Source organism: Phacochoerus africanus, chromosome 1 (genome assembly GCF_016906955.1).
Source record: "Phacochoerus africanus isolate WHEZ1 chromosome 1, ROS_Pafr_v1, whole genome shotgun sequence".
In the NCBI taxonomy this organism is placed as follows: Eukaryota; Metazoa; Chordata; class Mammalia; order Artiodactyla; family Suidae; genus Phacochoerus; species Phacochoerus africanus.
The window spans coordinates 272,994,594-273,009,673 of NC_062544.1; the positions used below are offsets into that span (position 1 = coordinate 272,994,594).

Consider the following 15,080-nt stretch of genomic DNA (forward strand, 5'->3'; position numbering starts at 1 on the left):
CAGCGCTCCAGATCGGAGCCACCTCTGCGACCTACACCACAGCGCATGGCAACCCCGGATCCCCAACCCACTGAGCAAGGCCAGGGATTGAACCCGCATCCTCATGGATACTAGTCTGATGTGTTTCCTCTGAGCCACAGTGGGAACTCCCGTTTCTCGCTGTCAGTGCCTGAGGCTGCATCTTTGGCTGGAATGCTTGCCTTCTGCACCAGATGTCCCTCCCTGCCCTGGAATCATCTGGCCCTCCTTCAGATCTCAGCTGTACCTTCCTCCAGGAAGACTTCCCTTGTCCCACACCAGGTTAAATATTCCTGCATGTTCCTGCAGCTCCTGACCTCCACCAGGACGTGCCAGTCCTGCTTCGGGTAGTTTTCATCTTACTATCCACTCTCAGGGCAGGGACCATAACCATCCTCTCACCCTGGTATCTCCAGAATCTGAAATGATGCCCCAAAGGTGGTGGACGCTTTTATTTTTTGAATCAGTTTTCCCTTCGTAGTATCCCCCTGCCTTTTTTCTTTTTCTTTTTCTTTTTGGGGCTGCACTCACAGCATATGTAAGTTCCTAGGCTTGGGGTCTAATCAGAGCTGCAGCTGCTGGCCTGCACCACAGCCACAGCAATGCCAGATCTGAGCCGAGCTACATCTGTGACCTACACCACAGCTCACGGCCACACCATCTCCTTTAACCTACTCTGCGAGGCCGTAGATCAAATGTGCATCCTCATGGATACAAGTCAGGTTCATTACTGCTGAGCCATGACAGGAACTCCCCTTTTTAGCATCCTTTTATCTTATATCTGCTGATGTTCCAAGTACCATTTAAACTATTTATAAAATTAGATTTTAAATCACAAAGATAAATGGTTTCACTTTACTATAATAACTAGGTATTTGGCCTAAATTACAAGAATTTTTTTTTTTTTTTTTTAACACAGCCGGAAATGGCTCTGTGGTATGGAATGGGTGAGAGGTTTCATCAAAATAGCAAACTTAACAGCTCATGGAACTTGGCAATCAAATATTGTGAATGGGAGCAAGTAATGGGGAACAAACGAACACTCAGATTTATTCTGGAAAAAAACCCTGTTGTTTTATTACTATTTAGAAAGCACACACAGCAATTTATTGGGATGAAGGACAAAAAGTAAAATAGTGAGATTACAAATTCATTTCAAAAGAACCTGTGCTGCTTCCCAAGTGACATCAGTCTACGTGAGCTTTTTTAAAACATCTGTACCTCTTATATCTATATACATAATGGGCTTTATGTATATAGATATGTGGAAACACATCACACGTTGTCAGGAATCCTTTCTCCCAAAACCTGTAGTAAGCAGATTTTTCTTCTTCCTGAAAACTTCCTATAGGTGTTTTCTTGGCTCACGCCACAGTCTCTTTTTTCTGAGTTCGTCTTTGATGACAAGTAAGGATACTTGTGAAGGAAGATTTCCCCTTAGTTCTTGACTTTTTCTTTAACTTTTTCTGATTTTTGAGTGAGATTCCCAGTTCTTCCATGATGGCATTGAAAGAGAGACACTGGAGAACATGAAATAACAGAGCATCAGTGTAAATGACTATCTCCCTCTTCCACTGATCTGACTCTGCCTAGGTTTTTACAAATATGAATACTGGTCTAGGGCACCTGTGCCACAAGGCAAATTCCCGGCCAATTCCCACACCTCCTCCACCACCCACTGGCCACCCACCTTTTCTCCTTGGGGAAACTGATGTGTTAAGTCAGCTGGGCAAACTTTGGGGTTTCGTTCACAAATGAGGTAGTATAAAACTACCCAGGCAGGCTCTCAAAATAGAAAACTTACCTTTGCGGAGACACCAAAATAGAGTTAAATTAAGTCATCTCCCCCACTGTGATGATCCGAACATTGATAACTTTATCAAGGCATACGGACACTTCAGTAATGCTATAGAAAATGAACAAACCTTCTCTACACCAAGGCTTTGTTTTTTTCTCCCATGAAACCTTACTTTGTTCCTAAAATAAAATCTAATTCTTGATGACTTTCCTTTCTGATAAAAAAAAAGAAAAAAAACAATTTTAAATTGTATATTTTCTCCAAAAAAAAAAAACCCAAAAAACAAAACAAAACAAAAAAACAGAGATCTGGCAGCAGCAATGATGCAGCTGTGGTTGAAATGAAAATAATATGGTGTTGAACTGCACAGCAAAGACGATGGCATAATACAAAAAGAAAATGGAATTATGATTATAAAATGTTATGCATATGCAGATGGTGTATATATATGCATATGTATCTATTACGATTACACTGTATCTCTGCACATGCACAATATATAAATGGGGTAATAAGACATCATTTGCTGTCATTTCTTTGACAGAAAAGATAAAGTCTTTGAGTGACAAATTTGTGCTTTTACAGGGATTTCTACAAAGTAGTGTTGTTTCTGATGAAATTGCTCCTAAAACATTCTCTAAAAACCCAAAGCCTTTGGCAAAACTTATGGACGTGCAAGCATTATTCCTTTACCATTAATTCACACTATGGACATGGTGGAAAGTCAAATGATAGCATGTCACCAGATGACTTCTCTAGGTTGTGAATGCTTGATGGAAGTGGTGTCCCATACATGCAGGGGACGAAATGTCTCCTATGGTCCTTGTATATCAATGTGCAACATGGTTTTTGAAAATTTACACTCCATTTTGTTCCATAACAGAAGTGATGTAGTTGAAATAAGCAGTATTTTTTTTTTTTAAAGGGCTGTATCTGTGGCATATGGAGGTTCCCAGGCTAGGGGTCGAATAGCAGCTACAGCTGCCTGCCTATACTACAGCCACAGCAATATGGAATCCAAGCCGCATCTGCAACCTACACCACAACTCACAGCAATGCCAGATCCTTAACCCATTGAGCGAGGCCAGGGATTGAACCCTCAATCTCATGGTTCCTAGTCAGATTTGTTTCTGCTGCACCACAGTGGGAACTCCAATAAGTAGTATTTTAAATGTTTCTACTTGCTTTGAAAACCAGACATATAAATTTAGTTCCTAGATGTAAATTACTGACCTACCAGACATATACCTCTAAAATAAAACTAGCTGTTTGCATGTGACTTCTTGATTCTTTTACACCTAAGAGTTTTAGGATTTGAACTTTATTTCCTTTTTACTATGATACTAAAAAATGAACAGGTCATGCATATTAACTTTTTTTTCAAATGGTAAGTTGTGGGTTCAATGAATTGAAAGGGTGTCATGCCCCACAAAGAAAAATTCAGAAATGCTTTCTATGAATTATACTTCAGAAAATGTTAGAGCAAGTGTGTCACAAATGAGATATAAGTTTTGTAACATTATGTGATGTGAAGTTTATGTGTTGCTACTAAGATAGAATGAATATTTTGTAGTGTTATTGTAGTAGGTAGTGTAGTACTGGGATTTTGTAAACTTTGTTCAGAAATTTATTTGAATGAGGAAGAAAGTTTTGTTTGTTTGTTTGTGTTTTTTTTTTTTTTGCATAGGACATTTCTGGTTTCAAAAATCTCATTAAAATGGAAGGAGGGGAGAGAGAGAAGAAAGATGTGCCAAGGATTTTACATATGTGGTTATGCACAAAACTCACAACAGTCTTATAAGGAAGTGGTTATTATGTTCATTATATTGATGGGGGAATTTACTGTTGGAGATATTAGGTAATTTTCCCAAGAAATATGGTTCATAAAATAAAGTGTTTGCATTCGAATTCAGTCCATTTGACTCCTCAAGCTTAACTGTTTTCACTGGAAATCTCCCACATCATGATTGATTCTTTTGTTTTATTAAATAATTATAAGGAGTTTCTGTGGATACTTTCCCCACAAAATATGTTAAGGACTTACATTCTTTTTATTTTATTTGAACTCTCAAATGTTAGATTCAAACATTTCACTGTTTTGCACTAAAATAACCAAAATTAGTCTCTAGATATGGCTCACATAGGAGACACAACGAGGAAGGGACTTGAAATCCTTCGTTTCCTATTTTGGGTAAAGAGGCAGTCACAGATCTTATTTTGATGATATGAATCATTTAGTTTTTCTTTGAAAACAAGAGTTTTTGTTGTGTCTTAGCAGATTAAGGGCACAGCATTGTCTCTGTGAGGATGGACGTTAAATCCCTGGCCTCCCTCAGTGGTTTAAGGATCCAGCATTGCTGCAAGCTACTGTGTAGGTGGCTGATCAGATCCATTGTAGCTGTGTCTGCGGCATAGGCTGCAGCTGCAGTTCCAATTCGACCCCTAGCCTGAGAATTTCCACATGCTGCATGTGGAAAACACTTATAAAAGTGTTTTTTAAAAAGTTTCTATTTAAGATCAAAATCCTCCTCTAAATTTTTTATTGCCTTAAAATACAGCAAACATCTTTTTTTTTTTTTAATTAACTCTGGGTAGTTATTTCTTGCTGCCAGTGTGAGACTGAATATATAGTTTCATTGGTGGGTCTTTGGTCACAAACTATGATTTCTTTTTGACTCTTACTTTGTCTCCACCTGTCAAAAGAAAATGGCAAGATATTGGTGCTGACCTTTCTGCTTCCAAGTTTTTCCTGTAGTCACAAAGAAAGATGCCTTTAAGGCCCCTACCAGGCATGAACTTGAGTAAACCACATACTCTCATATCCACAGGAAAGAAAGTGTGAAAGTCATCTTTTAGCATGGAGTGGCATGGGAGGAGCTCATATTCATTAACCACTTTGCCTTTTATAATCTCAGAATTAAAGACACACATATAAAGATTGAGCTTCTGCAACATCACTAATTATTATAGTAATGCAAGTCAAAACTGCAATGAGGTACCACCTCACACTGGTCAGAATGGCCATCATTGGTAAGTCTGCAAATGAGAAATGGTGGAGAGGGTGTGGAGAAAAGCGAACCCTCCTGCACTGTTGGTGGGAATGTTAACTTGATACAACCACTATGGAAAACAGTATGGAGGTACCTCAGAAAACTAAATATAAAACTACCAGATGATCCAGGAATCCCACTCCTGGGCATGTATCTGGAAAAAACTATAATGCAAAAAATACATGCATCCCTATGTTCATTGCAGTGCTATTCACAATGGCCAAGACATGGAAACAACCTAAATGTCCATTGACAGATGAATGGATTAAGAAGATGTGGTACATATATGCAATGGAATACTACTCAGCCGTAAAAAAGAACAAGATAATGCTTGTTTGCAGCAACATGGATGGAACTAGAGATTCTCATACTAAATGAAGTAAGTCAGAAAGAGACAGATACCATATGATATCACTTATCACTTATATGTGGAGGAATCTAAAATATGGCACAGATGAACCTCTCTATGAAACAGAAGCAGACTCTTAGACATGGACAGCAGACTTGCAGTTGCCAAGGGGGAGGGGGAGGGAATGGATTGGATTGGGAGTTCGAGGTCAATAGATGCAAACTGTTCCATTTAGAATGGATAGACAATGAAGTCCTGCAGTATAGCACAGGGAGCTATGTCCAATCACTTGTGACAGAACATGATGAAAGATAGTATGAGAAGGAGAATGTGTATAGATGTATGACTGGGTCACTTTGCTGTACAGCAGAAACTGACAGAACAATGTAAATCAACTATAATAAAAAATTATTGCACTTCTGAACAAGGATCAAAATTATGGTAGCTTTCCAAAGCTTTTACTTCTAGACTTGGTTTTCATGAACCCCTTCATGTTTGTACAGCCATAGAAAAACTATATTTAAACATGAAGGTTTAAGTTGCTAAATTGTTTCATCAGAAATTTTCAAGCCTAAGGATGTCCACCCAACCACCTTGCTCTAGAAGGCAGGGAAACTAGGGGTAGAGTACCTAGCAGTATCCTCCAGTGCTCTGCAGACTGGAAATTCCCTTTGCTGTATAACGGAAATTGGCACACCATTGCAAATCTACTATACTTTAATAAAAAAAAGAAAAAATAAATTTCCCTGTTAGCTTGCATCCTAGGTCCTCCCATTTTTCTCTGGTGATGGAATTCATATTTTTAGTGGATCTACCATGTGAGCATGAATTATAGTTGTGAGTTAGTGTCAGAAGGCTGGAGTTTGTTTCAGCTATGCTGCTTCATAGCTGGGTGACACTGGACAAGGTGTTTATTTTCTCTTTGACTCAATTTTCTTATTTTTGCAATGAAAACAATAGTAGAATCCTTTTCATAGATCTATTAAGAGAATCATTAAGCTGACATAACGTAAAACAGTATAATGCCTGACCCAGGATAAGGACTCCCTTTCTTTCTTTTCTTTTTTCTCTCTTTCTTTAAAGTGAAATGTTATATGTCCCTGAAAATATTATAAGTGTATGGCACTTGCTTATCTGTCTATCTACCTATCTATCTATCTATCTACCTACCTATCATCTATATTTTTCTTAAGTGAAGGGGAGAAACAGTGAAAAACGTCTTCAATTTAGCTTTTGCATGCCCTTCTATGCACCAGTGTTTTAGGTCAAGTAGGTTCTGTACGTGCTTAAAGCATAGAATGTTTAATGCTTATTATTACTTCTCTTCCTCAGCCCATAACATGTTTTGGTGTTCATGTAGTAATAAGCTTTATGACAGCGTGTATCTTGCCCATGATAAGTGCTCATCTCTAAGAAGGAAATGGAAACTAACTGCAGTTCTTCACCATTTAAAAATATTATCATCTTTGTGCTTATGAACCCATTTACAATGAAGCCCTCCCATGAGCTTTGATAAGAAAATCCACTTAAAAATGAACTTATAGGAATAAATGATGTTACTTCCACTTCTGCTGCTCTTCATACCATCCAAAGATAAAATGGTGGGGTGTGTGTGTGTGTGTGTGTTTGTGTGTGTATAACTTCTCTTATAGAGAAAGGAAACCGAGAAACAGAAATTAGTCTATTAGAGATTACAACTAGAACTGTAGCTCTCTTGGCTTTAAAAGGATTTGGAATTTCCTCCATAGCTCAGTGGTAACAAACCCTACTAGTATCCATGAGGATGCAAATTCGATCCCTGGCCTTGCTCTGTGGTATGGATCTGGCTGTAAGCTGTGGTGTGGTAGACACAGCTTGGATCAGGAGTTTCTGTGGCTGTGGCTGTGGTGTAGGCCAGCAGCTGCAGCTCCAATTTGACCGCTAGCATGGGAATTTCCATATGCCATGGGTGTGACACTAAAAAATAAATAAATAAATAAGGAGGATTTGCTGCTGCTTTTTTTTTTTTTTTTTTTGGTGATGTGTCTGCCACACCACAGCTCACAGCAACGCCAGATCCTGAACCCACTGTGCGCACCCAGGGACAGAACGTGCATCCTCATGGATACTAGTCAGGTTCCTTACCACTGACCCAGAGTGGGAACTCTGGATTTGCTTCTTTATTCTGCAGAAAGTCATTCCTCTTCTCCACTTCTTTGGTGCCTGTCCCATGTCCCTCGTCCCTTTTTTCCTTCCCTTCTCCTGCCTTCCTTTGTCTCCCTCTTAGGCTGGTTTCTCTTTATAACTCATGACTGCATGGCTCTTCCTTTAGATTAACCCCAAACATTTGATTTCTTGGTTCTGGGGTGAACCTGGACATCAATTATTCTCCTCCCTGATACCTTTATCCTTTTATTGCAAATATTGCCCTGAAAGTGTTGGGAGGAGCGAATCAAGTTCTTATTTTGTACCCAAAATAAACAGCCTCCGGAAAAAAAAGTCTAGGATAGTAAATAAATTTTTTTAATCTGTAGGAAAAGCTGTGTGCTAGAATATGATTTGAGTTTACAATATTAAAAGAACCCAGGATAAGCTGTCTGGGATTGGCTTCCATACTGGTTGCAAACTTGGCATCAGGATGTGACTATCAGATTGATTTCTCAATGTATATTTGACATTTATGTATTCAGTGCTTTTATTCATTGGTATATTTACTTCGAATATATAACTTTAATGGTTTTTCTGACAAATTATTTTTTAGAAAGTCTGGCCTAGTCAAGAATATAATACAGATTTTTACATATGGTATAGATTTCTCCCTTTAATGTAGTACATTCCTTTTCAAAGACACTGGAAGTGATCAGTGGCATTGTCTAATAAATTTTCACCTTATGCTTAGAAGAAAAGAATGATATAGATAATATTAATGTTGTTTTATAGATATAAAATCTTTCATTTTACATGTTGGCAAGCTATGATTTGAAGTCTTTTTGTAAAGATCATTCTCAGTAAAATATAGAATATCAATAAATATAGAAGGGAATAGGATGCTGAGAAATATATTACTGTTATTATTATTTTCTTGGTTTGTTCAAATTATTGCTGTAGTTGTACAGAGACGTTTTTTTCCCCAATACAGTCAAAGCATTTTGTAAAGTATACCATTTATTTCCTTTTCTTTCTTTCTACCTTCCTTCCTCTCTCCCTCCCTCCCTCTCTCTTTCTTTTTTTCTTTTTATGGCCAAACCAACAGCATATGGACTTTCCTGGGCTAGGGATGGAATTGGAGCTGCAGCTACCAGCCTACACCACAGCCACAGCAACACCAGATCTGAGCCACATCTGTGATCTATGCCACAGCTTGCAGTGATGCTTGATCCTTAACCCACTGAGTGAGGCCAGGGATTGAACCTGCATTCTCAGGGACACTGTGTCGGGTTATAAACCTACTGAGCCACAACAGGAATGTCTGCATTTTTTTTTTAATAAGAAGGACTAAGTATTCACATCCTTAACATTTTTTTTTTTTAATGGCCTCACTTGTGGCATATGGAAATCCTGGGCCAGGGACTGAATCTGATCCATAGTTGCAGCTATGGCAACCCAGGATCCTTTAACCCACTGTGCCAAGCCAGGGACCCACACCTCCACAGAGACCTGAGCCACTGTAATTGGATCCTTAATGCACTGCACCACAGCAGGAAATACTCTTAATACTTTTAAACCCTGAGGTCTAATGTGGGTGTAAGCCTAGAATGTTCAGTATGCTCTGGGAAACTTTAAAGAATACTGCAGGAGAATCCTACTCATGCACTTGCTGGCTTAAGGCTTTGGAAACCTGGCCACCTATCTGCACAAGTGCTTTATTTCTTTGCAGGATAACTGACAACCTAAAAACAGAGATCAGGCTTTAATCATCCTGCACTGATTACACGCAGGAACAGGGAGCAAGTATGGGTATACCATCTGTGTGTGAAGTCCCTACATTCCAGAACTCAGAATTTGGGCATCACTGACTCCAGTTTTATGAGTTTTCTGGGTTCATTCAGAATCCCTGGACCTCCTTGGGATTAAAAAAAAATGGATCTGTGAAGTTGGGAGTTAGTCATCACATTAGCTCCCAGAATAGTGGTTATGATGGCTTGTGCCAGGGAGGAAGGTACATTCTCAACCTAATGAGGAAGTTGACTCTCATCTCCTCAGTCTTCGCCAAAAATCGAAACTGAATAAAACATCCAAGTGTGGTCCCTGCCCTTATCCACATCTGTGACCCAGTGCCCACTACTTGCCCAGGCCATTTCCCTGTATCCTTGATGCTCCAAACTGGCTCTAGATAGATAATCGCTCCTTATAACCCTGCCCTCCCTTCCTTTGACTATAAACCTAGATGCCACTAGGTTTTCCTGGCTCCTTATAATGTCATGTTTTCACCATCTTTATGTTCTTTTACCTCTTTTCTTCCCTATTTCGTCTTTGCTCCCACACTTAAGGCTTGGTGCTGACATTTTAGCTCTCTCAGATCCTAGATTTAAGCTTCTACTTAAAGGCATGCCCTAAAATTCCTTGTTTTCCTATCTGAGGTCTTTAAACCAAAAGAATGTATCTATGGGGGACATAGGATTACTTGATGATGCCAGATACACAAGGATCATCTTTCTTGGGTTCATTTTTGTATGAAGATTTCATTTAGAAAACTTTTTCTTCTGTTAAATCAAATGTAAATGTATTGTGGAATGTCATTCTCCCCCCTCTCTCTCCAAGTAAATATCCAAATGAATATATGTATTTACATACATGCGTGTGCATATGTGTGTAAATTTTTTAAAGAACTCTTATTTTTTTCACTTGGGAGGCTGTCCAAGGCTATACTCCCAAGCCCTTGGTGGTATAAGGAAATTCTTTCTCCTCTAACAGTAGGAATGATTTCATAGAAAACTTTGAAGTGGGGTGTTAACACTGAGGCAGAACATTTTGACATTAATCCATGTGCGTTTTCTAATTCTTCTGAATCTCAACCTCACCCCCTCACTTTTAAACCTTACAGCAAGAGCTTTTATATGCATTGCCCTCAGGGTAGTGATGACACAGGAAAATAAGAGTCAAATTTGCCACTTTGAGCTCTTAAATAGACGTGTGTGGATCTATAGAAGCCATTGCTATATTTGAAGCTATTAATTACAACAGCTAGGTATTTGAAAGAAGAAAAAAGAAGGTACTTTGAATAGTAAATGTTTGCCTTAGAGCCTTCAGGATCCAACATATAGGTTTGGGGATAGTGGTAAAAATAGGACTGTTGTGTATCCGCTTTCAGGAAGAATCATCCAAGTCCAAGCGTGTGGTGGGAGAGCGTAGGCGCTGAGGAACATCTGAGAAGGGGTCCCTCCTGCTCTTGTCACTTCTTGGTAAACTCCCGAGGAGTTGGATAAGACAGACAGCTTATTAAGTGTGGAGACCAGAGAACACAGGGAAATTGTACACACTCTGTCTCAGACTCTCGAAGGAAACAACCACCTGAGAGAAGAAATGTCATCGGGCTACTATGGAGCCAGCTCTGAGTCTCCCATGGGCTCCTAAAGTTCTCAAGAGCAGCTGTACCAGAAAGGGCACAAAAGTGGCAGATTGATGTGGAGAGGAGGCTGCAAAGGGGGCCCAGCCATGCCTGATGGCTGAAGTGCAGAGTTGTTTCCACAGTGAGGCTAAGCTTCAGGTGGGCTCTCATACCCAGAGGTAAGCAGCTGTCTTTGCCTAAAAGTGGCAGAAGTGTGGGTTTGCATGCCAACCCAAAGTGCCTTTATCCTCTCTGAAGTCATTGTCAGAGGCCAATACAACTTTCTTCTCTAGCCCTCAAGCTTTTCTTTGGCCACCTTACATCTCCTGAGCCTACATCAGTCCCTCTTTGCAAGCTAGGAGCCTGCAACATTTCTCTGGATATTGGTCTCATGTGAATGTGTCCAGGCTGTGTGCTGATAGCCTGAGATAACACCATGGGGATTGTTAATTCTTCACTTCAAAAAAAAAAAAAAAGAGGGCCTGGTCCTTCTGAAAATCCAGAGCCTGAGTTAGGGCCATAAAAATAAACTTCCAGTAAAATTTTTATATGCTTCTTTTCATGCAGAGAATGGCTCTACCTTTGAGGTAAGTGCCTCTGATGAAGGGTTTCAGATCCCTCAGTACCCATGCCCACAGTGCAGGGAGTCCTTGGAGTACCGGTGTACACCCACATTTGGTGGGTACACATGTTTCTCAAGCTCCAAACTTGAGTGTGCACAAAACTATGTGATGCACACTCACAACAACAACAACAACAACAAACTGAGTTTATACTAGAGTAGAGTCCCCATCTGCTAATGGCTCTTTCCAACTCAAGTTAAATCACTTTTGGATTAAAACTATGTTTTTGTTTGGTTAATGGCGCCATATTAATGGTTAATACAGGCCTCTTCCCACCTCCCTTCTCCTTCTTTTCTTTCCTAGGGGTGTTTGGGCTTAGGAGAGGTTGATAGAAGGCCTAGGCATTGGTGATACGGTGAACAGCTGGTCCATGGCCACCCTCTGTCCTTTTGGCTGCCTCTGGGGTGTGACTTCCTACTAGGAAGATAGATGTTGCTATCTTTGCTGTGTCCTCGGAGATGCCTGTGGCCCATCATGGTCTCCATTGAATAATTTGCACTTCCACCTTAAGTCTCTGGTCAGTCGGTACTTTCAGCCCTTCCACAAGGCTCTTTGTTGGGAAGGGCCATGGGAGTTTGGGATGCTTTTCCTGAAGTGCTCTGTGGTGAAGCAAAACTTTATGAAACTGTTCAAAGATTCACTATCTAGACAGTGGTGTTCTTCCATTCAAGAGACAGCTGGATGTATAATTTCTCTACAAGTCTTGCCATCTCCTGGGTTACATGCTGTGAAGCCAAAAATGGCACTTTCTGTTCAGGATTCCTACATGAACTTTTCTGAGGTTTCCCTGTTCTTCCAAGTTGGGACTTGGCTCAGGGATGGTCATGATGCCTCCTCTCAGGGGTTGGCTTGCATCTAAGCCTAATGAATCCCATCCAATATTTTCCTTCTTTCCCAGTGGATAAAGACTGGTCAGGGATTGGAAAAAAGAGGTAGGAAAACATCATTACATGTATTTCCCTGACCCCAATCATCTGGGTATTAAAGATAAATTTTTGGAATTAAAACAACTAATGTATCAACTAGCTCTTGAGCTTGAAAGCCATGGTTTTTCAATATTTTTGTGCTGCAAAGTTGTAAAGTCCACTTGAAACTGAAGAGCTGAGAGTCTGATTCATCTCTAGCTTGGAAGCAATGCACACAAAAACCTTGATGCTTTATGGTGGAGGAAGATAAAGGTAAAAGCAATGAAAAATAAAAGCATCTCATCCCTTTCCTCTGTTTCTCTTTTTAGCACAATTACTTAAGTTCCACTTACAGCATAGAGACTTTCCTGGACACTCCGGCCCCACCGATGTCCCTCTTTTTGGAATTGTGATTGAGGGTGTAATCAATTCCATTACTTTGAATAGCTCCCTAGGGGAATTCCTTTTTTTTTTTAATATCTAATATGTAGGCTCATCAAAGGCAAAAGTAATTGTACTTTTGCATCTTCTATTCTCTGTGTTTGCAAGGATTTGCCTATGACTTATGGATGGGATCCCTCTCATTCTTTGATTCCATGATGACTTTATGTCCAGAGCTAGTTCATTCTACCCTAAGTACTGTCAGGGCAAGGTTATTCTGTTCATTGCAATAAGGATTTAATGTGTTCAAGATAACCATACAATCTTAATAAATATACACATGTATTTATTAACATGTGTACGTATATGTTAATATACACGTGTTAATATGTGTGTACATATATATATGCACATATGTATGTAAATTCTTCAAGTTTTTTTTCCCACTGCTTCTGCATTTTAATTTTCTTTCCACTTTCTATTAGAATTGAAGAGGACCACAGTTGGAAGATAATTTTAAATGCAAACCCCTCATTCTGCAAATGAGAAAACGGAAGATGAGGGAAGCACAATGACTTGCCTAAAGACACAGACATTCAGCAGCAGCACAGGGACCTGAATTCTTGGCTTATGCTTCCCTAAGTCACCTTTCCATTGAGCCACAAACATCTTTCAGAATCTGGCTTACAAGAAGCTGCCAACTTGTACATTGGAAAAGTTATTTCTAAACGGATGTTAATTGCTTCTTGGCTTCTCTGTTAATTAACGACTGTTTGGGTTTCCAGGCAAAGAAAAGCCTCTTTGCACAATTACAGAAATAACCTGATTAGAATTCTCCACATCGCTTGCTAAATAAGTTGATCAGACTAAAGAAGAAACAAAGCTGAGGACACTTGGAGGCATCTGATAATGTGCCAACTGGCAGTGAGGAAAGATAAAGATCAAATTAGGGCAGGCTACCTACAGATTGTAGTTTCTTAGTGCTTATGCTTGCTCAAGAACAAGTGATCCGGGGAACATTCTTTTTTGAAGTTGAAAAATCTGAGTATTTGAATATTATAAGTCTGAACACTCCAGTTGAAAAATTAGGGAGAAAGAAAATTCAGGCTAAGCAAAATTAAAAATTTTAATCAATGAGGAGAACTGTAGTAACTTCATTACATCATTCAAGTTTTACTCATTATTTTTGTGTGCATCTGGATGCAATTACATTATAGTGTGGAAACACATCACTGTGCATGCACTGTGGCCAATTAGCTATATCTGGACTGACAACTACAAAACTCAGATTCTGCAGGGTGTTGAAACCACACAACGCAATGTAATGTTGGTTTTCTAACACTAGAATGCCCTTCTCTTTGCAAGTAGAATCTCTTTGAAAATTTAAAGGAGAATCCCATTTTTCATTATACCAGTCTCTGTGGAGAGGATTTTAAAAGCAAAAATGATTTTAATATGCTTGTGCATCTGGACATAAAATTCGGTAACTGTGAGAAGCATAATGAGATGGTTCCTAAAGGCAAGTTAAAACTGCAGCATCGGGCAGAAATTTTTCATTATCTATAAGAGTTAATTAATAATGCCATTTGGCACAGTTAGATGTGCAGAAAATAGTACAAGAAGTTAGAATGCTTTGCTTTCCCTTTGCTTTTCAAGGCTGTTCAGGCTACTTTTAAATTGCTTACTAGGAAATAGACCTTAGAGCATAAGGGTCATGTGTTTGGAAACTAATTGGGATTCATTATTTTGCTGCTTTGACACAGATGGCTCATATAGAACAAAATATAATGCTAGGCAAATGCAGTGAGGTATTTGGAGATAATTTTCCGTGGATAGGTTTATAATCAGATAATCCAGCTGATTATCCTGAGGGCATGATCTCTACCCACCACCTATTCCTTAGATAGTTCCAATTTTGCTGGAGAAACTCTAAAATAATTCAATTTATAATTTTAGTCTAAAACAAAATAAGCTTTATTTTTTCCCCTTATTGCATTAGGTTATACTGGCTTGTTTAGAAACAAATTAGAGAACATTACATGCTCTCTAATTGTTGATGCACTTTTCAATCTTTTCATATTTCCCCGATCACCTCCTAGTTCTAAACAATATGATCCACAGATAATCTTCCAGCATTAATAAAAATTCACACCGCCTAACCTGAAGGAAGTCACACTGGTGTATTCAAACCAATTTTCATGAAAACTCGTGCTTACCAACTACTTTTAAGTAAAACAACTGTAGTTAGGATGTTTGGGAAAAATCTCCCTTAAGAAAGACTATTAAAAACATAACTGTTGTATTGAAGATTATTGTAATAAAAAGTCATGCACACGACCTAATTTTAGAAAAAAAAAAACTGCTATATTTAAGCTGATTTTTATGTAAACTAATGTGCACAACTGGTTTCAAGCATTCACTTTCAGGTT

General features: G+C 39.1%; 1 protein-coding gene across 1 annotated transcript in view; it reads right to left on the reverse strand.

Moving 5' to 3' along the window:
* Positions 1-1,136: 1,136 nt before the first annotated feature.
* GRIK1 (glutamate ionotropic receptor kainate type subunit 1) overlaps positions 1,137-15,080 on the reverse strand; it is a 411,839-nt gene continuing 397,895 nt past the window's right edge. Inside the window, exon 16 of the mRNA XM_047795295.1 lies at positions 1,137-1,538. Within this exon, the coding sequence (XP_047651251.1) occupies positions 1,383-1,538 (156 nt within the window). The 3' untranslated portion in view covers positions 1,137-1,382. The remainder of the gene's footprint in view (positions 1,539-15,080) is intronic.